This window comes from Aedes aegypti, chromosome 2 (genome assembly GCF_002204515.2).
Source record: "Aedes aegypti strain LVP_AGWG chromosome 2, AaegL5.0 Primary Assembly, whole genome shotgun sequence".
NCBI lineage: Eukaryota > Metazoa > Arthropoda > Insecta > Diptera > Culicidae > Aedes > Aedes aegypti.
The window spans coordinates 293,010,003-293,037,642 of record NC_035108.1 but is presented as its reverse complement, the minus strand read 5'-3'; the positions used below and the strand labels follow the sequence as shown (position 1 = coordinate 293,037,642).

Genomic DNA, 27,640 nt, shown 5'->3' with positions numbered 1-27,640 from the left:
TCTAAACGGTACCACCCTAGCACGAAATATTTCATCTCATCCGGCACGGCAAGCGCAAGGCAAAGAAGGCCAAGAAAATTTGAATTTAAAAATTTGCACATTCCAATTTTGCTTCTAGACCGCGCAGCTGATAAAATCAAAATGGTAATCATCTTTAGCAATTTAAGCCCCAAAAATCCCGTTTCTTTATTATATATTCTTCACAGGTTCAGTCCCGAAGCCGTAGTCGAAGTCCGCCGCGCAGTTACCGCAAGAACAACAGCAGCGATGAAGGTCGCCACCGAGAGCATCGCCATCGCAGCCGTACGACGCATGGTCACCGTTCGTTCCGGCACCGTCGTCATCACTACCGTAGCGTTAGCAGCACTGCCAGCGAAACATCGGCCTGTTCATCCTGCCGGTCCACTCCGGAACGTTCCAACCGGCCGGTGGATCCCCCGAAGAGTAAGTGCCTCGGTGTGTTCGGCCTAAGCAGCTACACCAACGAAACCAGCCTGATGGACGTTTTCGCACCGTACGGAACCATTGACAAGGCGATGATTGTCTACGATGCCAAGACGAAGGTTTCCCGAGGGTTCGGATTCGTGTACTTCCAGGAGCAGAGTGCGGCCACCGAAGCCAAAATGCAGTGTAATGGAATGATGCTGCATGAGCGCACGATTAGAGTGGATTATTCGGTGACCGAAAGACCGCATACGCCCACGCCCGGTGTCTACATGGGAGCTAGAAGCACTGAGAAACGGAAGCACCGCAGTTCCTATAGCTACAGGGGACGGAGCTATGAGTGAGTACCTTACAAATTTATATTTTATTTTACAACATATCGGGATACCAAGTAAATTTTTCAAAAATCTGGGAGATTTTGAAAAATTTTCTATAAAAGTCTGGATCGAAAATTGAGTGTTTGCGGATGCCCCCAAGGGGGAGTCTTGTCGCCACTTTTGTGGAATCTCGTAGCAGATACGGTATTGAGGCAACTCAATAATAGCAGTTTTCCAACTTATGGATTTTCCGACGACTATCTAGCTCTGATAGTTGGTATGGTAACTCGGTGTAATACGCCCCTCTGAATTTTCACGGGATTGAAGCTTTTTATACACGTAAATATGATTACATTTCTTAACTGTGGAACTTCCAGTCTTTACTGCTTGACAACTTGAATAATAATAACATTGTTCTTCCAAGTCATGGCTTGCTGTAAATGATAAATCACCACATCTCTTTTTCTTCCAAGGGATTTGAGGGGACGATAATATAAAAAGAACTCCATTTATGTTTAATTTGAACTCGGAATCTTTCAAGGGATGGGTCCAAGATGGGTCCAAAGACTAACTAGCTGTTTCCATGAGCCCAATGAGTTTATTCTTCACCACACACGTCGTTCAAGATCTGCACCCTACTAATGGACACATGTGTTGCTACAACCTGTGTGTAATTTACCACATTTACCCGAGTTATACTTGCATTGGACATAAGTAGTTGTACCCTACTGCTTTCAAATACATTATTGCTTTTTTCGCTGAACCTGGATGACCAACAACTTGTTCAGCGCTTCCTACTGAGGCCATTATTCTATGTCCACTAGATCCGACAGTTCAACTCTCTCACATTTTCGGTGTGACTACTCCCTTCTAAGGCGAGTATTTCAATTTTTACCGGACTCAACGGATCGTATCCGTACCGGTTGCTCCCTTCTAAGGCGAGCTTTTCTTTTCTTTCCACCGACCCAACAGATCAAATCCGTTGCTTTGACAGCTCCTTTCTAAAGTGAGCATTTTCAAACGTCCGCCGGACCCGACAGATCGAATCTGCCGCTTCGGCACTCGTTTTGAAACGAGTTTTATTGCATCCGCCGGACCCAACGGATCGTATCCGTCGCTACGGCTGCTCCCTCTAAAGGTGAACATTACATGCTTACTCGCCGCACCCGACAGCTCGAAACTGTCGCGGCTGCTCCCTTCTAAGGCGAGCATTTTTTTTTTAACAGCCTGACCCGGTGGATCGCATCCACCGCTAAGGCAACTTGCCAGAAGTTTTACTTATTTGACTTACAGGTTTGATATCCTTTTTGTTATCCGTTCATCCTGACATCGAATACAGTTAGGACCCGATTTTGTCAGCCCTTCGATGAATTTTAGACTGACAAAATGGGGAACCTGATAAAATCGGGACATTATATTTTGTTCCTGTTTTCAAATTTTGACATGTTACATAGTTAAATGGACTTTTAAGAGGGCGATGAACATGAGCGTAGCCAGTTTTTTTTATCAGGGGCTCCCCCTCCCTTATATTGGTAATATCGATTTTTAACACTTAAATAAAGGCGTTGCCATTGCCCCCTCCGGCTATGCCTATGCGTCCATGACATCAAACATCATCATAAATTTTAATGTAAACGTGATAAAACATGACGATAACAATTTTCTGAGAAATTTAAAATAGGCTGACAAAATCGGGTCAAAAAGCTGACAAAATCGAGGGTAGACAAAATCGGGGGCAGACAAAATCGGGGGCTGACAAAATCGGGTCAGTACTGTATTGACATTCTTCTCTAATTCTTCAATGGAACTCTTCAAAATTCCATAATATTCTTCAAATATTTTTTTTCTTACCGAATAAACTAAATTTCGTAACTCACAGAAGAACGTGGGTTCTATCGTCGCCAATGTGGAACTTCCAGTCTTTACTGCTTGACAACTTGAATAATAATAACATTGTTCTTCCAAGTCATGGCTTGCTGTAAATGATAAATCACCACATTAACTATTCGCGAAAAAATGACGTCGCGCATATATGTTCTTTGAGAACTATAAACAATCAATAGAAATTCTAAAAATATCGAAAATCAGGTTTTTGGCGTAAAAGTATGCGTCCGATAAGCAAGCCTTGCCGTAAATGAAGCCCTTCCTTTACTATTGTACTTATTACAAAAACTTTTACCGGAAGACGACTGCTAATGGACCCCTTTAAGCTTAGCAAGTGGTGGAATTCTCCTTGGACACGTTTCTACAACACTGTGGACCTTTTTTCTATGGGAGGGGCATATTGCCCGGGTTGTTTTGAAATGTAAACATTGGGACGGATTACAAAAAAAAACATCTTGTACACTTTTTAGAAGCAATCTGGAAAGAGAAAGTTACATGCAGAGCATGACCAACTAAATAAGCAACACCTTGACATATAAAACTTGAGGAGTGATGCATTAGCTACTGCGATAGAGCAGTTTTTCCTTAAGGGGGGGGGGCGTATTACACCTTTTTACCTTATGTGCATAAGAACCCTATTCGACCTGATGCAAAGTGCTCTTCAGGTAGTCAGTTGGTGTCGCCAATATGACCTTTAGGCTGTGAACCGTTTCACCAGTTCGTTTAACTATTAGATAAAAATTTGACATTTCAATAGTTATTTTCCCCTCAAATGGTTAAATTGAACATCGCAGTCGACCCATTTGAGCTTTGACAGTCGAGTAGTTATTTCAGAACAAAGTTGACAGATGGTTACCCCATTAAACATTTGACAGTTCAACAGCCGACTAAATTTGTTGAAAAATCGGTCGATTGTTGCACCGACGCTTATGGAAGATTAACACAGGGATCAACCGAATATCACCCGATTTGATAGGGTGGGCCGACGTAATCCTACTAAATAGGTGGATAAATCGGTATTTTAAGTAAAATCCAAGCAAGTTGACCTACTAAACACCAGATTTCGTCGGCCACCCGATTTAATCTGGTGATTAGTCAGTTGATCGCTGTGTTAAACTTCCATAAGCGTCGGTGCAACAATCGACCGATTTTTCAACCAATTTAGTCGGCTGTTAACTGTCAAAATGTTTAATGGGGATAGTTATTCTCAAATTCACGGGAGCAAAAAATAACTTTCGAACTGTCAAGTTTAACCATGCTCCAGAGCAGGGTTATTTCTAACCGGAGGGGAAATAACTATCGAGCTGTCAAATTTTAACTAAAAGTTAAACGAACTGGTGAAACGGTTCACAGCCTTAGATTAACCCGAATAAAACATCTATTGTTCTTTTTACGGAAACATGAATCCGCGATGGAATTCGACCTTCACGTCTTTTTAACACTGGGGTTAATGTGACTGATCAAGTGAAGTATGTCGGAGTCATTCTAGATTCGAAATTTTCTTGGACACCTCACATTGATTTCAGAGTGGTAAAATCTGGGGCTCAAACCCAAGTACCTATATCAAATTGATTTCTACAACAGTTGTTCGACCAATATTGACATATGGATGTCTTGTATGGTGGCAAAAGGGCGAAGTGAGAACAATCAAATCCCAAATTGGGCCATCTCCAAAAGATGTGCTTGATGACGATGTCTGGTGCGTTCTCTTCAACTCCCACAGCAGCGCTCGAGGCCCATTTCGACGTTGCACCACTACACATACATCTTAAACAAGAAGCACTTTCTTGCTCTTATCGGTACTGGTTCTACTGGAGAAAAATCCAGTGAATCGTAGATCTACACACACTTCGTTGTTTCCACTTTTGGTGAATTGGGACAAAATTGTCCTTGCTCCAAGTGATCTCAATACTTTTATGACCACTTCTACTACAATACTACTACAGGTCGGACTCGATTATCCGGAGACTCGATTATCCGGGGACTCGATTATCCGGGATTCGATTATCCGGAATTTTAGACTCGATTATCCGGAATTTGTTTTTTGATGTTCTTGTTTTTCAATTTTTATTCATAAATCTGAGATAATTTGGTATCGCCATATACAATATGAATGATTTTGCAGTTTAGAACGTATTTAAGAAGAAGGGGTTTGAAAAAGATTTTTTTTGTGTATGATGGCCAAAAATTGTTTTTCTTGTAAAGGCCCCTACTGTTCCTAGAAAAAAAAATTCTGGCTACACCACCGCATCATATAAATAAAATAACGAAAAAAGATAATATTTTAGTTCTTTTATCCAAGATTTCAATATTTTTCTTTTTGTGATTCGATTATCCGGAAAATTCGATTATCCGGAGTGAAAAAAAAAATCGACACTCCGGATAATCGAGTCCGACCGTATTTTGTTGACAGCATTTTGAAAAAAATATCTTTGGGAACATATTTCAAAATGCTCGAAAAATCCCTTCTTTAACTAAAAAAATATTTTTTTTTTATTTTTATGTTTTTAACTTTTATTACATTTTGCAAGTCCTTTATTCACTGCAAAACCAGAAATGGTCCATGTTTCCCTGTATAAAAATGCGTTTTTAGATGAATATGGAGGGAAATTTTCCTCCCACGTGACATCGACTAGTGGAGATATCGAGTTATAGAAATACAGTGATACCTCCATGAGTCGATGTTCCATGACTCAATATCGACTCATGGAACCATACTAAAAACAAAATTTCATGGTTACTATGATGGTCCCTAGAAGCAGCTTTCCAAAGGATTGCTGTTCCATGACTCGATATTTCCATGAGTCGATGGTCCCTTCAATATCGACTCATGGAGGTTTCACTGTATCGACTTATGGAGAGCATGATGTATGGAAATTTGAAGGGACCGCAAAATCCATTGAGTTATAGAATGCTGTAATGCTCCGATTTTGTCAGCCCCATGCCGCATTTAGGGTTGACAAAATTGGAAAAGAGCTAAAATCGGGATAAAATTTTTCGACTGGTTTCAAGTTTTATTTTAACTTAAGTACTTAGTTTTATGATTATGTTAATATAAACATTGTTTTTTACTTCCATTTTCTATGTACCGTAATCCAAGGTAACATTGATAAGTTTCTTCTTTTACTAAAAAAATATTTTTTTTTATTTTTATGTTTTTAACTTTTATTACATCTTGCAAGTCCTTTATTCACTGCCAAACCAGAAATGGTCCATGTTTCCCTGTATAAAAATGCGTTTTTAGATGAATATGGAGGGAAATTTTCCTCCCACGTGACATCGACTAGTGGAGATATCGAGTTATAGAAATACAGTGATACCTCCAAGAGTCGATGTTCCATGACTCTATATCGACTCATGGAACCATACTAAAAACAAAATTTCATGGTTACTGTGATGGTCCATAGAAGCAGTTTTCCAAAGGATTGCTGTTCCATGACTCGATGTTTCCATGAATCGATGGTCCCTTCAATATCGACTCATGGAGGTTTCACTGTATTAGGAATTTCAAATTTTAAAAATTCGATCTTTAGATGATTGTATAGACGTGGCCAAGGTCATAATTGACTTTATGCACCCAATATTGCCAGTATAGATGTGTTTAGTCTAATTAAAAAAATATATAAATTTAAGGCGTACAAAATCGGGAACAAAGGATGATAAAATCGGGGGTAGACAAAATCGAGTCAAAAAGGGTGCTAAAATCGGGGGTAGACGAAATCGGGGGCTGACAAAATCGGGTCATTACTGTATATCGAGTCATATAATATCGAGTTGTGGAGAGTCAACTGTATATCAAACAATATAGTACAGTGGGATTCCGATTTTGGCAACAAAGTCGAAATTTTCAGTTGCCAAAAACGGAACCATGCCAAAATCGGAACTTATTTTTTTATTTTATTTTTCAAGTACAGTAATACCTCGATATAACGTAACCTCGATATAACGTAACCTCTTTATAACGTAACTCGATATAACGTAATTTTTACCTCGATATAAGGTAACTTTTTTTTTGACCCCATTTATTTTACAATTTTTATTAAAAACATGGTTTATGAACTGCTATAAACCTTTTACAAGATTCAAACACCAACCAATACTAAATCAAAGCAATTCAAGCGTTTACTATCACTGAATATAGTCATAAATCGATATCGAAATTTCTCGCCGGATTCTGAGGATGCCTCCAGATATTCCGATAATAATTGCTCCATGGGCTTTTCTTAAACTCTCCTGGTATTCATGTATAAAACTTAAAACCTATTCTTAAAATAATTCCGACAAGGATATTCCAGAAATTCCACAAGTTAACGCTCCTGATATTCATGTGTAATTTCTCCAGGATACAAAGTGGATTCAACTATGAATTCCTCAAACAATTCCACATATGATACCTTATATTTTTCCGGAGTCTAGAAATTTATAAATTATTTCAGCATTTTTTCATGAATTCTTCCAGCGGCCCTTTTAAAGAACAATCCAGTTATAATGCTCTACAAATTATTTAAAAAACCGTACATGTAGGGTGCAGAGCTACTTGGGCACTTCCATGATTCACTTTGGCATGTGGGGTTTTTCTTGGCCGAATTGTCTAAAACTTTGGAATAAGAAGCACTTCAATGCACCGCATATTCTGGCCAAATATGAACTCAGTAGCTTTCAAAAAAGTCCACTGCCGAAGTGAATCAAAAGTGCCAAGAATAGGATCCGGCTCCCTATTCGTCCAAAAACCTGAAAAACAATTTTCTTGGCATTTCTCCACCAATTTAATTATGGTTTTCTGTAGAAATTTTTACAAATATTTATACAGAAACCATTCTATTTTCTACTTTAGGTTCTTCAAGGATTCTATGTGAAATGAAATCTTTCATTGAATTTCATTGATTTCATCGCGAATTTCGAAAGATTCCAATGATTCTACGATTCAACGATAAGTCTAGAAATTTTTCTATGCATAGTTTTTATTACAAAAATATATTCAGGGATTTCAAAAACTGAGCATCCTCCTCCTGAGATCCCCCAGAAATTTCTCCTAAAATACTACCGAAAATTCCACAACGTATTCGTTCAGGAACTTTTGCATGAAATATTACTCGAAGATAGTTCTTGTTTTTGATAGTTTTCTAGTGATTTTTTCATGAATGCTGAAAAAAAAATTTCAAAGAATTCTTGGGACATTCATTCTAAAATTATGTTTATAAATTACAAAAAGATTTGCTTTAGGAGTTTTACCACGAGTTCCTCATAACAAAATTCTTAAAATTCCATCACTGCTTGCTAGAAATGTTCATGGTTTGCTCAACATTAACATTTTAAAGATTTCTGAAAGATCTCATCTATGAATTTCTTTTATAGTTTCTCCGAGTGTTCAAGGATTCCTTAAAAGTTTTTTCCTGAATACATTTCATTAGGGATTACTGCAATAAAAAGGTAAAAGTAAAAAATAAAACAAAAAGAAAAATTTAAAAAATATATACGGAAAAATAAGTTAAAACATATGTGAGATAAACTGAAAATGCCTGCTAGTTCAATAATATCAGTGTTAGACCCATTTTCTCACCAAACAATACATGATGAACGAAATTCAGAAAAAAATATTTTGCTTCGATATAACGTAACCTCGATATAACGTAATGAAAATAAAAATCGAGTTACGTTATATCGAGGTATTACTGTATTGGTTTTGAAAACATCATTAGAATATTATTACATCATCCCTATAAAACGATATGGCATCGTGACTTCGGAACGGTTCACTTCGAAGCAGATTTCTCTTGAGATGGACTTTGTCATGAATCTATATCCCCGTAATGTTAATTGTGACAAACGTTTTACATACTTTTAATCACGTAAATATCTTCAACGATTTTCAAGAAGCTCTGTGCACACTATTTGTATGCAAGGGTAATGCAAAATCAATTATCGCATAAATGACCTTTATTCAAGAACTGGACATTTGTTAAAAACTGTAAAGACACAAACAAAAATGAAATTTATTTCTTTATTCCAACAGAACAAAGACACTGGGTATTACAAAACTGCATGAGTCTTTTGTATTTAATTAGCATTAAAAATCAGTTCAACTTTTAGGCTCTAGCGTTAAATTTGACAAAATTAAGTTTAGAATCGCTCCATCCATATATATGGTTTGTAATTTTGTAGAATACACAAACAAGCTTCTTATCGTGTTTATTTGAAATAAGTTTTAATTGAGCTTGATATATGTTATAAAACTACCTTATGATATCAACGAGAAATTAACAGAATTCTGCTATAAAATCTCAAGAGCCTGATAGGAATCTTCGGGTACTTGCAACAATCTACAAGAACATGCTTAGCCTCTGAAGCATGTTGTTAGGAATCCGCAGGATCCCGCCTAGAATTCTCAGGATCTAGCTTTGGATTTCAATTATAGTCTATATATTCTGTATTTGCGATATATTCTCGATTCTTCGATTAACATTTTCAAAAGTTTATAACTCTTAAGCTAACACTAGAACAGACCTGCCCAACCTTCTTGAAGCGCGGGCCAAATCGCAGAAACAATATTGTTTGGCGGGCCAGGTTTCCAAATGCATAAATATTCGCATGAAATCTGAGACAATTTAGTAAATGAAACAAAAAAGTTGAAATTTAGCGTGACATAATTTGTGTACTATCCCATTGAATCAAAAGTGCCAAGAATAGGATCCGGCTCCCTATAATACGAAATCCATTAGATTTTGTGAGGCTCATGACCCGGAATAAGGAACTATTCTCTTGGTCAGAATCCTGTCCAGGATTTCACAAGAATTATGCCTAAGATTTCTAAGCCTAAGAATTTTGCCTAATATTATTTTAGAGATTCTACCTTGAAATTTTCGAGAATGCTGTCCAAGAATTCTTTCTAATCGTAGCCAGGATTTTAGAAACTTGCGTATTATATTCGATGTAAATCTTGGCTAGATATCTGTGAAATCTTGTTTAAGATTCTGTGAGAAGCCTGTCTATGTTATCCGTAAAAATCGTGTCCAGAATTCATGACAAATCTTGTTTAATATTTTCTACAAGCCTGCTGATTTTTATTTTTATAATCCTGCCAAGGATTCTAACTCCCATGAGTTGGTTAAACCTTTTTTTTCAGGATTCTGGGAGAAAGTTTAGATTAAGAATAGTTATGTTTGAAAATTAAGCCTTTTAGCAATAATTTTTGTTCTGGCTTAATTTCGAATGTAGAAGGAAGTCAAGATTAAAAAATGTTGTATTTTGAACCAGATCAATCTACTAAACTTGATTGTTTATAATAAATTTCAAATTTAACTTCTCAAATTAGATTCATTCGCTGATTAAATTTCACCCGTTTTTTAACTCCAATCTACAGTACCTAAAATTAAGTTGAAAACGATTTAAGACAAAGGTTTGATACCAAGGGATTCTAATGACAAGAAAATTCTAAAACAAAATAAATGATCACTCAGTTGAAATATTTGTTCCAAGCTAAATTAAAAATTAAAACAGTTAGCCTTAGTATGTCTAACTTCAAGTAGGTAAGGTCAAAGGGCCAAAAAATGAGAAGAATCTATAAATCTTCCGCGGGTCGCACAAAATCGCGGGACGGATGCGGCCCGCGGGCCGTACGTTGGGCAGGCCTGCACTAGAACTTCACAAATGTCTCTGGACACCTTTTCAAAATCCTCAAAATTTCGCCAGAAATGCTCAAAATACCACTAGAAATCCACATGATTTCGCTTGGAAATCACAGAACGCTTTAGAAATTTTAAGAGTTTGTTGGGAATCACTAGATTTTGGACATAACACCCAATAATCAATTATACATTCTCAGTATAACGCTAGAAACCCTCAGTTTCCGCAAGAAATTTGCAGACATCCTCAAGAATGCGTTGAAATATCCGAGAAGTTCCCTAAAACCACGAATCTCCTAAGGATTCCTTAGAGGATTAGGAATGATTATTTTATGAATAACGCAATTTATTTTATGAAATTCCTTAAAAGTTATGATACACGACATTTTGCTTTATTTGTTTCTATTACTACAGTGTGTTTTATATATGCAATGTATGCAATTCCATAATAATTAGAACAGTGAACTAAAATGTGAGACGAAATGCATGATTGTAAATATGAATGAGTCAAAGACATTTTGTTGCTCTTGTGTCAGTGCTTGTGCTTTGTTCAAACAAGCTGTTCCAAATCTGAAGCAAGTCGGTTTCAATAAGTATATCACCTACTGGCAGACTCAAGTGGGCTGGTCACTCAGTATGAATGCCTAAGAAAAAAAGGTTGTTCTCTAGTTCAGAAACTGGTGATGCCCTCATGAAACGTTGTGAATGCATGACCAATGACCATCCCGAAGTAAACAAGCGCGCACGAGAGCCCTTAGTAGATGATGGGAATTGGGGGAATATCGACGAAAATGGAGCTCTGGAAAGTAGTTGGTGAGTAGTTGACTTACTATTCAAATGACTAAAGCAACAGACACAATAATATGTATTTACAAAAAAATACTAATTTCAATGGTCTTTAAAAATGTTGCCAAAGACGGATCCATTTTGTTGCCAAAATCGGGGGGTGCCAAAAATGGAGCATGCCAAAACGGAATCCCACTGTATGTTACACTGATGGCTCCCTTCTTGAACTGGTATAACTGGTGCAGGTGTATATTCTCGTGAACTAAGGTTGAATCAGTTTTACTCACTTGGTAGAAGCTGCACCGTTTTTCAGGCGGAAATATTTGCTCGTATGTGTGGAGTGCAATCATCACTTCAACAGCTCGTAATGGGTAAAGTCATAAACAGGTCGGACTTGATTATCCGGAGTATCGATTTTTTTTCACTCCGGATAATCGAATCCTCCGAATAACGAATCACTAAACTACCGATACTCGCATAACAGTCCCATATGAATTTTCACCATTTTTGAGTTAGCTTCGTAAATGGTGTTTATTTATACAGTGGGATTCCGTTTTTGGCATGCTCCGTTTTTGGCATGCTCCGATTTTGGCACCCCCCGATTTTGGCAACAAAATGGATCCGTTTTTGGCAACATTTTTCAATACCAATAAAATTTGATTTTTTTTTTTGGTAAATATTATCGTGTCTTTTGCTTTAGTCATTTGAACAGCATGTCACCTCCACACTGATTACATTCAGAGCTCCATTTTCGTCGATATTTCCCCAAATCACACCAACTACTAAGGACTCGCGTACGCGCTTATTTACTTCAGAATGGTCATTGGTCATACATTGACAACGTTTCATGTGGCCAATAATCTCCACCAGTATCTCAACTAAAAACTCTTTCCTTAGGCATTCATATTGAGTGTCCAGCCCACTTGAGTCTGCCAGTAGGTGATACAATAAAAAACACTTCTTCAGATTTGGAACAGCTTGTTTGAACAAAGCACCAGCAACGACATAAGAGCATAATCTATGACTCACACAGAGTTACAATCATAAATCTTGTCTCATCTTTTTGGCTCACTGTCTTTATAATTATGGATTTACAAACATAGCGCATGTAAAAACACACCGCAATAATATATACAAATATGTACAGCAAAATGTCGTGCATCATAACTTTTAATAAATTTCATTAAATAACATGACAAATGCGAAAACAGTCCAATCTACAATTTATTCTAAAATAATATCATTGAAGCGTGCGATAAATACGACTGAGAGTGTTTTAACTATTTGTCTGTGGTATTGGTGTGTATATTGATCTCTCTGCGTCAACTATTGAAAGCAACGTTTCCTTGTTTCTATAGACTCTGTAAGGCGTTAGATTTGTTAATAGACGATCCAGAATTCTGTAATCAAGCACACGTGTCTTAACATCATCAAAATGTTCCTTACGAGCTGAGTCTAAGAGATTCCTAACTGTACCCTGGAGAATTCTTAAGGGTTTCTTGGTTCTAGTGGGACTTTCCAGAAATTTTAACGAATTCATGAGGATATCTGCAGATTCCTAGTGGACACTGAGCGCTTCTTGAGGGATCCTTAAAGTGTATAAATGGTTATGGAGAATTATGTCCAAAATCTGGTAATTCATAATAAACACTAGGGCGTCCTGTAAATTTTAAGCGGGATAATGTGAATTTCTAGTGGTATTTTTAATATTTCCGGCGAAAGCTTGGGGGTTTTGAAAAGCTTCCCAGAGGAATTTGAGGTGTGCTAGTGGTAGCCTAATAATAATAAACTTACAATATTTTTCATTGGAGACTTAAGAATTTTCAGCAACATCGCAGCGGAATTCCAAGATATTAACTCCTAGCAAAATCCTTAGCATGATCCTGAGAACTCTATGCAAGATCCTGCGGATGCTTGGCAAGATGCTTCAGAGCTCAAGCATTTTTCTGTATATTTCTTATGAGAACCTGAAGATTCCTATAAGGTTCTTGAGGTTTCATAACAGGATCCTGTAAATTTCAGTTGATTTCATAAGGTAGGTGTAAAACATATATCAAGCTCAATGAAAAATTATTTCAAGTAAAAATAAAATTCTACAGAATTACAAGTCACATTTATGCATCATATCATCTTTATGTTTGCCCTTATGATTGCAGTCAACCGTTCATTATAAAATGCTTTACTTTATCAGAAACATTAATTGAAAAAGCAATTCTAAACTTACCAAATTTTTCAAATTTAACGCTTAAGTCCAAAAGTTAAACTGATTTTAAATGTTCATTCAATGAAAAAAAAGGTAATGCCGTTTTGCAATACCCAGCGCTTTTGATTTGTAAATACGTCTTTATAAGAAAACAAAAAATTTTTTTTTTCGTGTTCTTTCATAGTTTTAAGAAAATGTCTAGTTCTTGAATAAAGGTCACTTATGCGATTATTGGTTTTACAACGCCCTTTTATACAAAAATTAAATAAAGCTTCTAAATATAATTGAAGACGTTGAGGCGTAAAAACGCCACTAGAAAAACGTTTGCCAGATTTAACATTACAGGGCTATAGATTCATACCATAGTATAACCCTTCGGAAAAATACTTCGAAGTGAACCTTTTCGAAGTCTCAAAGCCTTATGATTCCACAAAAATGATGTATTAACATTTTAATGATGTTTTGAAAACCAATAATTGAAAAATAAAATTTGAAATATGGGTTCCGATTTTGGCACGGTTCCGTTTTTGGCAACTGAAAATTTAAACTGTGTTGCCAAAAACGGAATCCCACTGTAGTGTACTTTTCATATTCATGCTAAAATTTGAGTTTTTGTATGGACCAAATGTGAGAAAAATACCAAACCATGTGCGTCCCATATTGAGAATACCCGCATAACAGTCCCATTAGTGGAAAACGAATAAATTGAAGTAAACCTATTCTGCCCATAAACGCATAATTGTCCCATGTGAATAGGAAATCCAGCAAACATGGGACTGACATGCGTTTATGGGCAGTATTCCTATTATACTACAGTCGACTCTCCACAACTCGATATTCTATAACTCAATATACTTTATAACTCGATGGATTTTTCGGTCCCTTCAAATTCCCATACATCATGCTCTCCATAAGTCGATACAGTAAGGACCCGATTTTGTCAGCCCCTCGATGAAGTTTAGGCTGACAAAATCGGGTCATCTAATTTTGTTCCAGTTTTTCAAATTTTGACATGTTACATGGTTACATGGACTTTTAAGAGGGTGATGGACATGGGTGTAGCCAGTTTTTTTTATCAGAAGCTCCCCCTCCCTTATATTAGTAATATTGAATTTTAACACTTAATGAAAGACATTGCCATTGCCCCCTCTGGCTACGCCCTTGCGTGTATGACATCAAACATCATCATCAATTTTAATGTTAACGTGGTAAAACATGATGATAACATTTTTTTTACAAATTTAAAATAGGCTGACAAAATCTGGTAAAAAAGCCGACAAAATCGGGTCAGTACTGTACTTTCAGCAGCATTGAAATGAAAATACAGGTCGGACTCGATTATCCGGAGTATTGATTTTTTTTTACTCCGGATAATCGAATCACTAAGAAAAAAAATTATAATCTTCGATAAAAGAACTTAAATATTATCTTTTTTCGTTGGTTTATTTGTATGATGCGGTGGCGTAGTCTGAAATTATTTCTAGGAACAGTAGGGGTCTTTACAAGAAAATAAAATTTTTGATCAGCATACTCAAAAAATCACTTTTTCAAACCCCCTTTTTCTTAAATACGTTCAAAACTGCAAAAACATTCATATTGTATATTGCAATACCAAATTATCTCAGATTTATGCATAAAAATTGAAAAACAAGAATATCAAAAACCATCGAGTCGATAATCGAGTCTAAAATTCCGGATAATCGAATCCCGGATAATCGAGTCACCGGATAATCGAGTCTCCGGATAATCGAGTCCGACCTGTATTTGCAATCATGTTTGGAATCGTTTTTAATACAGTCCCATTTTTCTAATGGGACTGTTGCGGATCGTTCAGGTTTCAAGCAGTTCAAACACTTCTTGTAGCAGTTCGTTACAGAAGCAGCTTAAAAGCTGTAATTTTATTGAAAAATTCATTAGTTTGTAAATAAATTTCATTAGTACAAAGCTCGTGACTTACATTCAGTATTTTACTGCAGGATTTAAGAAACCTCGACTCACAACAGATCTTAGCTCAGTTCAATATCTTGATTGCCTAGTAAATGTATATTTTTAGTATTAGAATAAGAACAATTTTATGGTATGGAATTAAGCTAGGTTTTAACTAGGATTTTCAAATTACCGAATTAATTAATAACTCAAAGATTAGAGTATGCGTATCCCGATCACGCTTCAGCTATGAACATCGGCGACGATATCTCTCGTCTGGATTTCTAGTCGACTACAGCTTCTAGCTGGTAACCCGAACAACTCCTGGAGAGTACACACTGTGAGGTGGATGCTATGGATGATGTATAATGCTCAATTTCGGGAATTTCGTTCCGGCTTACCGTGGTTAGATACCAATGCTGGTCCTTTAGTTAGAGAACCAATCAACTTTGCAAATACTTTTGCCAAAAGAAAACAATCTATGCCGTAATGCAGCGAATAACATCGACCACGTTCATCTATCTATTGTTTGCTCTCACTGACGTCCGTTTGCCTTCGCTGTCGAGGTGATGGATAGTGAAGAGGGGCGTCCGGAATTCACTCCACTATGACCAGTGTTGGAAGATTGGCAGTTCTCAACATCCTCCCTCCCGTGTATTTCCGGAAGGCCCTGCACATGGTCATCACCACGAACATCCAATAGAGCTAGCTTTACTGCAGGTCTTTTGACTATCCCATCTGCTGTGCATACAACTGCACTTCGAACCTGTCCATCCTTGCCTCGCATTACGTCGACGATACGCCCACGTAGCCATCCGTTTCGTTTGTTTTCTTCGATAACAATAACCAAATCTCCGGGCTTCAAAGGCTTCGTTGGCTCAAACCATTTCGTCCGTCTAGTCAATGTTGGTAGGTATTCACGTACCCAGCGTCTCCAAAACTCGTCTGCTAGATACTGCGCCATTTTCCAACTGTCTCGTAGCACTACTCCTTCATCCAGTAACGACGACCTCGGCTGTACTACACCACTTGTCCCATACAGCAGAAAATGATTGGGTGTTAACACTTCTTGCTCTGGATCGTCAAGGGGCACGTAGGTCAGCGGACGTGAGTTGACGATTGCTTCCGCTTCCAACACAACTGTTTCTAAAATTTCGTCGCTTGGATAACGAGGGTACTCTGCTATGACTCCCATTGCAGCTTTGACGGAACGCACCATACGTTCCCATGAACCGCCCATGTGAGGAGCTGACGGGGGGTTGAAGTGTCAGCTCGTTCTCGCATTGGTGAAAGTTACTGCGCAATCTTCATGGATAGCATCAATCTGCTCCTTTAGCAAGTTGCAGGCACCTCTAAAACAAGTTCCGTTGTCTGAGTAGAAGTCAGTTGGAAATCCTCTGCGTGCGCCAAATCTGCGAATTGCCATTACGCAGGACTGTGTGGATAGGCTGTGTACTATTTCTAAATGTACCGCTCGTGTCGTGAGACATGTGAATAATGCCACCCATCGTTTTGCCAAACTACGACCTTGTTTTACTTGTAGGGGACCAAAGTAGTCGACACCAGTATAGCAAAACGGCCTGATGTGAGGTGTTAATCGAACTTTCGGTAGTGATGCCATCATAGGTGTTCTGGGTGTTGCTTTCCGGACCTTGCAGTACTGGCAGTTCTTCGCCACACGTTGAATCAACGAGCGTAACTTCGGTATTCGAAACCGCTGACGAATTTCGTTAAAAACTGTCTCACGGTACTGATGTTTGAACCGACGGTGGTAACTATCGACGAGAAGGGCTGTTACCTTGTGATCTTTCGGCAATATTATGGGGTACCTGGTTTCAAATGATAATGTTGGTGCCGCAATTATTCTGCTATTCATTCTTATTACGCCAGTATCGACCATACACGGTGACTGTTCGTACAAAGGACTTTGCTTATCAATTTGCTTTTGATCCATTCCTGGGTTCGTTTTGTTGAACTCCAGGTTACGATATTCGTCGGGAAAGGCTTCATATTGCACCTGCCGCCACAACAAGTTCTCCGCTTGTAGTAAATCTTCGCTTGTCAGTGGTCCAAGCTGGCATTTTTTGCAAAACAGCTTGACCGCCTTTAATACGAAGGCTGTCGCTCGTAGCAATCGGTTCCAATTCGAGAATCTGTTTACATCGATCAATGGATGAACTACTTCGTCATGGTGGTGAAACATTACTCGTAATTCTTCTTCAGTAGTGATTTCCTTGCCCGGTTGCTCGGGCCATTCTTTTTCCGATAAGTAGAGAAAACTCGGCCCAGTGTACCAGCGGCAACCAGAGTTGAAGCATGGGCCTACACCCCACTTCGTTGCATCGTCAGCTACATTGTGTTTTGAAGGAACATAGTGCCACTCATCTACGACAGAGACATTTAAAATTTCGCCGACTCTGAAGCCTATGTACGGGTGATATCTCCGACTGTCCGAGCGAATCCACGAAAGGCATGTTTTAGAATCTGTCCACAAACATCGCTTTTCTAGGGGAAGATTCAGAGCTGCACATATACTTTCCATCAATCGACAGCCTATTAAACCGGCTTGCAACTCTAGTCGGGGGATAGAGAGTGGTTTGAGCGGCGCCACTTTCGTCTTTGCCGCAACCAGCACGCACCGCACTACTCCATCTTGTAGAATCCGAAGATACACCACACACGCATACGCCAACTCACTGGCGTCAACAAACACGTGTAGTTGTATTCCGTTGTGCAACTTACTGCTTGAATAGCCGAAAAAACAACGAGGAACATTTACTTCGTGCAATTGGCTTAAAAGTCGAGTCCAGTCATCCCACAAATCCCGTAGATCGTCTCCAATACTTTCATCCCAGTCTACACCAGATCTCCAGATGTGTTGCATAAGAATCTTGCCATGGATTACGAAGTGAGCAATCAACCCACATGGATCAAACAGCGACATAACGAGCCTCAACACCTGTCTTTTAGTGGGCGCCTTGTCTTCCTCTAACAACACAGTAAGATCAGCCTTCCAGGTACTTTCGAAAGTAAATACGTCCTCAGCCGGTTTCCACATCATCCCTAGTACACGCTCTGTATCCGTAATCTTGTCTAGAATCATGGACTTTTCATTTAAGCATTCGGTTTGACCCAAACGCTGAAGTACTTCAAGCGAATTGGATGCAAAATTGCGGATTTCAAATCCTCCCTGAGCGTGCACGTACTTCACTTCTTCGACCAGCTGTACTGCCTCCTCAATCGTGTCAACGCTGTCCAAGTAGTCGTCAACATAATGTGCATTGATAATAGCTTCAGCTGCCCTCGGAAAATGCGGAGCGAAATCCTTTGCATTCGTATTTTTGACATGCTGCGCAGAACACGGCGAGCACGTAGCACCGAATGTTGCCACATCCATGACGAAAACCTGTGGAGTCTGATCTCGATGTTCTCGGTAAATGAATCGTTGCGACTGTTTGTCTTGTGGGATGATCCGAACTTGGTGGAACATTTCCCGGATATCCCCACATACAGCAACTGGTCGCTGACGGAACCTCAGAAGAATAGCGAAGAGTGACGTCAGCATATCTGGTCCTTTCAGGAGCATGTCATTGAATGAGATACCGTTTACTCGAGCCGCAGCATCCCAAATCAGCCGAATCTTCCCCGGTTTCTTGGGATTCCTCACGATACCTAGCGGCAGGTACCACACACGATCCGAATTTGTCGACTCAACTTCCACTTGTGTAATTCGGTGAGCGTATCCTTTCGTTTCGTATTCAGCTATCAGTTCATTTACTCGTTCTTGAAGTGCCGGTTCCTTTGTAAGCTTTTTCTCTAACGATTGCATTCTGCGTACAGCAAGGGAGTAGCTATTTGGAAACGTCGGTCGATCATATTTCCACAAAAGCCCGGTCTCAAAACCTCCGTCGATTCGCCGAGTTGTTTGTTCGAGTATACCACGAGCTCGTCTGTCCTCCTCTGATTCCAGTGGGGTAGCCACCGCGGCCTCTTCAACGCTGAAGTATTGTTTCATTTGCTCGTGTAGTTCTCGGTTTCCAATTTCGTTAGAATGAACATGCAGTCGGGTAACTGTGCTGTTTCCACTGACTTGTTTTCCGTACACGCACCAGCCCAGCCGCGTTTTGGCTGCAACAGGATCATTTGAACCGCCTTCGCGAACCTTCAGAGTGGTGAGCATCTGCACGTGTTCAATGCCAATGATCATCCTCGGTATGGCGTCTGAGTAGCTGCGCAATGGAAGTCCTCGCAGGTGTGGGTAGATCTTCTGAAGCTCGTTGTATTGAAATGACTGGCTTTGTAACTTTAACGTCTGTACTGTACGCACATTGTTCAATCGGAATTTACCTTTTAACCCGGTTCCTGAAATGACAACCGAGATTCGTTGAGATCCCTTCTCTTCTCGAGATATATCCCCAGTCCAACCTAGCCAAAGGGGCTCCTCAGAACCGCTTATATTCAACTCCGCTGCTAGCCCGGATTCCATTAATGTGGATTCACTCCCATCGTCCAAAAACGCAAAAGTATTAACTTTCTTTCCATTTCCTTCCAATGTTACTGGTATATAGCGAAACAGAGAGAATTTCGTAACAGAGTGGAAATTCTGTCGCACGACGTTTTCACTTGAAGCTGTACTAGGGACTGACTCCGTAGCTATCCGTGAATGCAGCAACGCATGGTGGCGGAATCGGCAACCATCCACTCCGCACTCCTTTCCAGAGCGGCACGGCCACTTCCGATGTGGGATTAAACAAGTTCGGCAAAGTCCTTTTGATCTAATCGCCTTCCATCTGCCATCAAGATCTAAAGCCTTGAACTGATGGCATCGAGCAATTTCGTGAGATTCGTCAGAACAGTAAGCACATTGTCTCTTCATGATTTCTGCTTCTCTAGAAGGATTACGTAAGTTGTCTGTCGCTTCTGTTAATTGAGCATTATCGGCCTCCGCATGAACATACAGCTTTTGTTTTTCACGTCCCACGGTCAAGAATTTTGTCTGCTGTGTCGACGCATCCGATGGAATCGTCACGTCTGTTGCTGTTTTCACCAACTCCGACATAAAATCGCCAAAGGTCGCCAGGTTGACATCACAAATTGAGCGCTTGTACCAGGACCATTGCATTCGCATTTGGGGTGGAAGTTTCTCCACTAGCTCATGCACCAACATAGGATTACGCAAATGATCTTCTAGATTTGCAATGTGCATGTGATCGACAAGGTTACGCACTGCTAAGCCGTAAGTGATAATTGATTGCAAGTTATCGTTTTTTGGCGAAGGAACGCTTCGCAACTTCTGCAGTAGGGAGTGTATCAAGATTTCAGGTCGTCCATATAACATCCGCAAAGTCTCCATCACGTGCGGTACTGACTGGGGCATTAACAGACGACTTTTTACAGATTCTAGCGCATGTCCCTTCAAGCATCGTTGCAAACGGGCCAGATTTTCCGCGTCCGAGAATCCGCAGGCGACCGTAGAGTTATAAAATGAACTGGAGAATAACGGCCAGTCCTGAGGATCACCTGAGAATGACGGTAGATCTCTTGGCATGACCTGTCGTGCTGCTATCTGAACGCTTGAAGGAGCTGCCTGAAGCGACGTATCAAGTGAACCATCGACTCGCTGAGTGTCGTTATTTCCCGTCGCTGGTGACAACGCTGAACTCGAAGTAGCCATTCGCCCGCCTGCTCCAGGTTGTCCACGTACACCTGATGACGGCACTGATACAGTTGTGGCAGTTACAGCTGGTATAGTCCAAGGTTGATTCCACTGTCCAGAACAAGGCACACCCGAATTAGATCGCGACTGCGTTGTAACTACATTTGACACACGTCCGCTCGGTGGTGTCGATACGGATTGTGAACCGGAATTGACAGATACTATTTGTCCCAAGGACATACTTTCACAACCAACGGTAGACATTTTGTTAGACCTAGCAGTATACGTTGGAGGCAATTGACTATCGTGAATTTTGGAAGCAAGAGGAGCCGATGACGCAACTCCAAGACTTCCAAAAGTTACATTTGTTTGTGTGGCATTAGTCGCATTCGATTGGGATTCAAAAATCGTCGGAAGCGCGGACGATGTGTGAATATTTGCCCCAGGATAGTACCCAGCCCACTTCGAAACTGATGAACTGTTGGTCACTTGATATGGCAAGTTCGAAAAAGGGATTGTTGCATTAGGAATTACTGAAGATGTACTTAAATGTTTGTGTGGTGTTGACGTCGATTTGGGTCTGTTGTCGTCCTTCATTGCATTCGCGTCCAACAAAGCGTCGAAACCAGCTTTCAAGTTTGACATCGAAACTGCTTCTGCTGTTAGCTTTGGGATCCCAGGTTGATCTACACTACCAGATACTTGCGGCTCCTCAACTATCCTGGCTGGTACAGGACAAGAAGCAGTCCCAAGCCACGACTCTACCTTCTTCCGACTTGCCTTACTACTCATGACGCTTCGAACGCTTCCGTTTTCGTCCTCCAAAGACTGCAGCAGTTCATGTTTCTGTTTGAGCAGCCGAGCATCTTCTTCTGCTCTCGTCTTCTGAATTTCTTGTTCTTTTCGACGAAACTCATCCTCCTTCTCACGATTCCTCCTGATCAACTCTTGTTCCTCCTCGAGAAGCTTTAAAGCTAACTCAGCCCGTTGAGCTCGAATGCTGCTTGACGTTCTTGTAGTATGCTGAGTGCGGTGGCTTGCCACTTCCGTCGCCTCGTAATGAAGGCATCGCTCACAGCGCCAGCTTTTGTTGGGATCAAGGGTCTCGCTCGAAAAGCCTGCACAATCCCGGTGGAGCCAAATGTCGCACATATCGCATCCAACCATATGGCTTACCCAGCCATCTGCTCGACATTTTCCGCAAGTCCGAGCGGAATTCATGTTGCTGCTTACTTCGCAGAACTTCCTACTGCTTACTGCGCAGTGACAGATTCAATCAGTGAATCTTTTAAGTTTGTTGCGGATCGTTCAGGTTTCAAGCAGTTCAAACACTTCTTGTAGCAGTTCGTTACAGAAGCAGCTTAAAAGCTGTAATTTTATTGAAAAATTCATTAGTTTGTAAATAAATTTCATTAGTACAAAACTCGTGACTTACATTCAGTATTTTACTGCAGGATTTAAGAAACCTCGACTCACAACAGATCTTAGCTCAGTTCAATATCTTGATTGCCTAGTAAATGTATATTTTTAGTATTAGAATAAGAACAATTTTATGGTATGGAATTAAGCTAGGTTTTAACTAGGATTTTCAAATTACCGAATTAATTAATAACTCAAAGATTAGAGTATGCGTATCCCGATCACGCTTCAGCTATGAACATCGGCGACGATATCTCTCGTCTGGATTTCTAGTCGACTACAGCTTCTAGCTGGTAACCCGAACAACTCCTGGAGAGTACACACTGTGAGGTGGATGCTATGGATGATGTATAATGCTCAATTTCGGGAATTTCGTTCCGGCTTACCGTGGTTAGATACCAATGCTGGTCCTTTAGTTAGAGAACCAATCAACTTTGCAAATACTTTTGCCAAAAGAAAACAATCTATGCCGTAATGCAGCGAATAACATCGACCACGTGCATCTATCTATTGTTTGCTCTCACTGACGTCCGTTTGCCTTCGCTGTCGAGGTGATGGATAGTGAAGAGGGGCGTCCGGAATTCACTCCACTATGACCAGTGTTGGAAGATTGGCAGTTCTCAACAGGGACTGTATTGCGAGTATGGGCAGTACACACTTAATTTATTTCGCCGAGGCCGGTAAAAATAATTGCCGAGAACCCAACAGCTGAGATTTCGGCAAAAATCTCGGTAAAAGTTCAAAGTGCCGATTGAACTGCAAAATGTTAAATCAACCCAGCTGTCAAAATTTGACGAAAATATCGGCAATCATTTGCTGAAAATCTCGGCACACCGCTACCGAGATTCGGTAAATGGTATTTTTTTTTACTATTGGAAGAAGAATAAGAAGAAAAAAACTCACATAAATTTCAATGATCGAAACAAAATTATATATTATAATTCCGTTTTATAGTTGAAATGTAACTGAAACTTAATAAACCATACAAAACAAGTTAGTTTGAAAACTATATAATAGATATTCAGCCCAGAGTTACGCTGCAGATGCGGCTGTTTTGGTCAATTCTCAGTCGGGCGGGAAACGGCAAATAGGAATTCCCCGGTTTTTCGGTTAGTTTTGGAAACCGAAAAAAGCTTAAGTTTTTGAGTACATCCTGTTTGTTGTATGTGTTGTTGCAATTTTCCACTTAACACTCCATTGTGATAACATTTCAATTACAAAAACAGAGATCAATTTAAATTTTGTTCTTCGCGACTTTGCAAACAAACATTCGAGCTGAGAATGCATTTGAGTGAAGTCACTGGAAAGCGCACACAGTAAAATAAGTTGGTAGAATAATTAACTAACTTAAGGCTAAGTAGCCCGTCATTCGTTTTGGCAACAATGCTGACTTTTCAGCTTGTATTTCAAAGTGATAAAACTCAGTCTTGATAGTTTATATTGACTAGAAAAAGTATCACTGTACGCGCTTACATGCATAAAGTATGCTGATACTTTTTCAGCTGTGTCAGTGCGAAACTAACTGATTTTCTTTTATTCGAAATCGTGAGATGAGTTAGCAATAATCATCAACGACGCGTACAAATTTCAATGACGGCCTACTTCGCCTTTATAATTAATTGTTTTGTGATTGAGTAACTTGTTGCCAGTTCTCTTTGCGGAATTCTCTATTCATAGACTCTAGTTTTTGTTTGTCTTGTTTTCGTTCATGGCTTGTTATCTTTCACGAACGATAAATGTTATGTGTGTTGTGTAAATACAGGCGGATAAATGGGATGAAGTTATGGCTCGTATGTCAATGATCGTTACATTTCCCAAAGCCAGCAAGAAAATGTCAATAAATATTTTGTCATCAAGCTTGACAGAAAATAAGTAAATTTACATTATTTGATAGCAAAATTTTCAGATTCAATGTTACTTGTAGTAAAAATAGCCAATAACTCGTGAAGTGGCAGATGGTGGCATTTTGCCTAAGACTAGTCAAGAACATTAGTTTTCTTACTTCATCACTTCATCTTGGCATTACGCCCTCACTGGGACGGGGACTGGGCTTCTTAGCTTATTGTTCAATGAGTATTTCCACAGTTGTTAACTGAGAGCTTTCTTTGTCAAAGTTGTCATTTTCATACCTGGACTGACCGGGAATCGAATTTAGACACCTTCAACATGGCTTTGCTTTGTAGCCGCGGACTCTAACCACTCGGCTAAGGAAGGCCCTAACATTAGTTTAATTGTCGCGAATAAAGAAAAGTGGGCCACGTGGGGCTTTTTTGATGTGGTGGTTTGTAATTTTGATGGAAATATTTTTAAATATTTAAATACGTTCGATTAGATTTAAATGCATTTTTTTTGTATGGTATTCAGTTGGAGCTGCCTGACAGCTTAACTTGTCAAGGCTGAACCCTCGATCTGGCTTTTGCCAAGTTTCCCCTCTACCAGGACCAATACTCAGACGGACTAGGCAATGGCGCCCACATGAACACTGTTTTTTTATTAGTATTGTGACGTGGTAGTTTTTGAAAAGTACCCATATTCCCTTGCTTCTGAGAAAAGGAAGCATTATGAAAATCAGCAGCTCCATTAGAATTTGTTTGAAATAGTAGTGTAGAATTTGTTTGAAATAGTAGTGCATTACTAATACTGTCTAGTCGAAATGGTTTTGAATAATTTGTCATTCAAGTGCTATTCTGATTACTATTGTCTTTTACGTAAGATTAGAGTCTTAAATGTCAAGTGTCGTCAAGTCTTAACAAAATTAGGCTGTTTAGTAGTAGTTCTAGTTAATTTCATTTTTTGTTGTTAAAAATATTTATTGGTCATTACGTTCATATATCCTTAAAAAAAAAGTCGCTTTCCTTGTCTGTTCAACAATTTTTCGAAACTAGCAAGTGTACCCTAATGATCGATCTCAGCGTCTTACTTTCCATAGTCATTTTTATAGTGAATATTGAAGAGTAGAGTTACCTTAGGCTTCTATTACAGTCTCCTACAAGATTCACTTTTCGGTGGCAAATGCAATGCTTCACAACGCCTACTTTCTACTTGTAAATTTTGCGAAAATGAAGCTGGAATTAGATTATTTATACCACTGTTACAAAAGAGGTATTTCTTATTATGGCAATGTAAAAACCATATTAAAATAAGATTGTCGCCACTCATTTCTACTCAGTGAATCTACTAGTCATTTTCCTAAGAGTTCCTAAGTATTCCCTACGTCGTATATGATAACGATGTATCTAGCTAGCTAATAGTAAGAGTGGCTACGGATCATTCTGGTTAGCAAAAGGCAAACTGAACGTCACCAATAGTATTAATGTCCACTTAGAATAGATTAATTATTTGAAATGGGCATCAATTCTATTAATGACGCAGAATGTCCGTTAGATCACATCCGAGATATTATTGCGTCTATGTCATATGAATTGTGACGCGGCTTTAAGCAAAAAATGCCAAAATGTGATACCACCACTACAGGTTACGTCATTGGTTTCCATCATATGGGCTAATGGATTATGCCCTCCCATCGCGGCAAGGTCGCATAACCAAGGGGAGGGATTAGATTTAAATGCATTTATATTAATAAAATGTATAAAAACATAGTAAATGCTGACAAAGTATTTTCAAGAATTCATCACTAAACTAATGTTTTAGTAAACATTTAAACAAAATCCAAGAAACATCGGTCGATATGAGCACCTACACCCGTCGATACGTCGATACAATACTTTTTTCATTGCATAAACATCCTTCTTCAATTCTGAGAAATTGAAAAAGAATTTGACAGCTTCATAAGCTAGAAAACATGAAAATTGCTTAGGGTGTTCATTTTACCCCCAGTTCCTCTAGATGCTCCAATCAAGAAGCGAAGAGAAACCAAACCGGAAGTTTTACCGTTCGAAAACAAAGAACTTATGCCTAGGATAAATGAATTTCGGTGTTTTCTCCAGGGTTGAACGGGCAGCTCCTCAGAAAAAGGTTATTTTTCAAAAGTGTTCCTATTTCATTCAGATTTTATGAGAATTATTATACATAATGAGAACCTTACAGAAATATTTGACCCGTGACTTGCGGTTCACGGAGTCCACGTAGACTACTACAGCCAGTGCTGCTAAATGTCATGAATGTCACGTTATTTTGACAATTGAGTTCACATTCTGTTTTTGCACGGATTTTTTTACACGGCCGTGCAGAAAAAGTTTCCATACATTTTTTCCGCCAAAGCCTCATTTTTTCATGAAACGTCGAGAAACGGTGTTACTTTTTATGCACGGCTTTTTGAAATTTTAAACAAAAAACTTCTTTTGCACGGTACGCATCCCCCGTGCAAAAACAGAATCGGGTGTATTGCGAATATATTTCTTCCTCGTAAAAAATGTCATCGGAAATCGCATGTTTCCGATACCTTTCTTAAATACTATCGGTTGGTCATATTAGCTGAGCCATACTTAGCATAAAAGTGTGATATTAGCATTTGTTTTTTTTTTCTCAAAATTTTGCTCCTTGCAATTGCTCCTTGCTGATCATCCGCATTAAATTGATTAACGCTTCCAGCAAATACACAAAGCAGCAGATATTACTAAACGATTTGTTTTGTTATGCAGTGACGATTACCATCATCGGCGGTCAAGACGCAGCAGATCTCGTTCCTGTCATCATCACCGTAGATCTAGTCATCGCCATCACCATCGACGTGACCGTGCTCGTGATCGTTCTCCATCTTATTCCTCAGTTGACTCACGTCGATCCTATCGATAATGTGCTAGAAGGATTGTGTTTTTGACGTAAGTCATCTTTTTCAAGACCTCACGAAGACCCTACAAACAAAGAAGTTCAAGTCAAGTATTATTGAAGATAGAATCTGTATCAGTAAAAACTATTCTTCAAATGACACAAGGGAAGAACAGATTACTCTTCATTAATCCAAGGGTAAATTGTATGTAGCTAACCGTTCTGTTTTTCTTTTCGTTTCAGGATGTTTGGATTTCTTCACATTTTAGAGAACTAGTTTTCATTATTCCGCGATTCAAACTAAACATTTTATTTATTTATTAGTTAAAGATCGTGTGGTTTATGAAATGTCGTTTGTGCAACAATAAACAAAAATAAAGAAACCGACTGCATCGCAATTGATTCAGTCATTCAAAGATCAAAAATACAAATTTTGGTTCAATCAACTACATTAGATGTTACGATCGACGATCGAACATTGAACCAATAACATTTCTTTCATGCTCAGATAAAGGTGGAGCTTGCTCGAGCACACTCCGCCTATTGATTGGGGAAGGATATCAACTACGGAGCGATTTACTGTGCAGCGATCGTTTTACGCTTCTTTTTCTCGCTTTATATAAAGTCTTCAGAAACTAAATTACTATTCTTTGGA

General features: G+C 39.2%; 1 protein-coding gene across 1 annotated transcript; it reads left to right on the top strand.

The window, feature by feature from the left end:
- Window positions 1-101: 101 nt before the first annotated feature.
- LOC5564484 (transformer-2 protein homolog beta) lies at window positions 102-27,410 on the top strand. Its single transcript, XM_001648781.2, has 4 exons — window positions 102-144; window positions 207-784; window positions 26,859-27,038; window positions 27,229-27,410. The coding sequence occupies exons 1-3, from the start codon at window positions 142-144 to the stop codon at window positions 27,010-27,012; spliced, it is 735 nt and encodes a 244-aa protein (XP_001648831.2). The 5' UTR covers window positions 102-141; the 3' UTR covers window positions 27,013-27,038; window positions 27,229-27,410.
- Window positions 27,411-27,640: the final 230 nt, after the last annotated feature.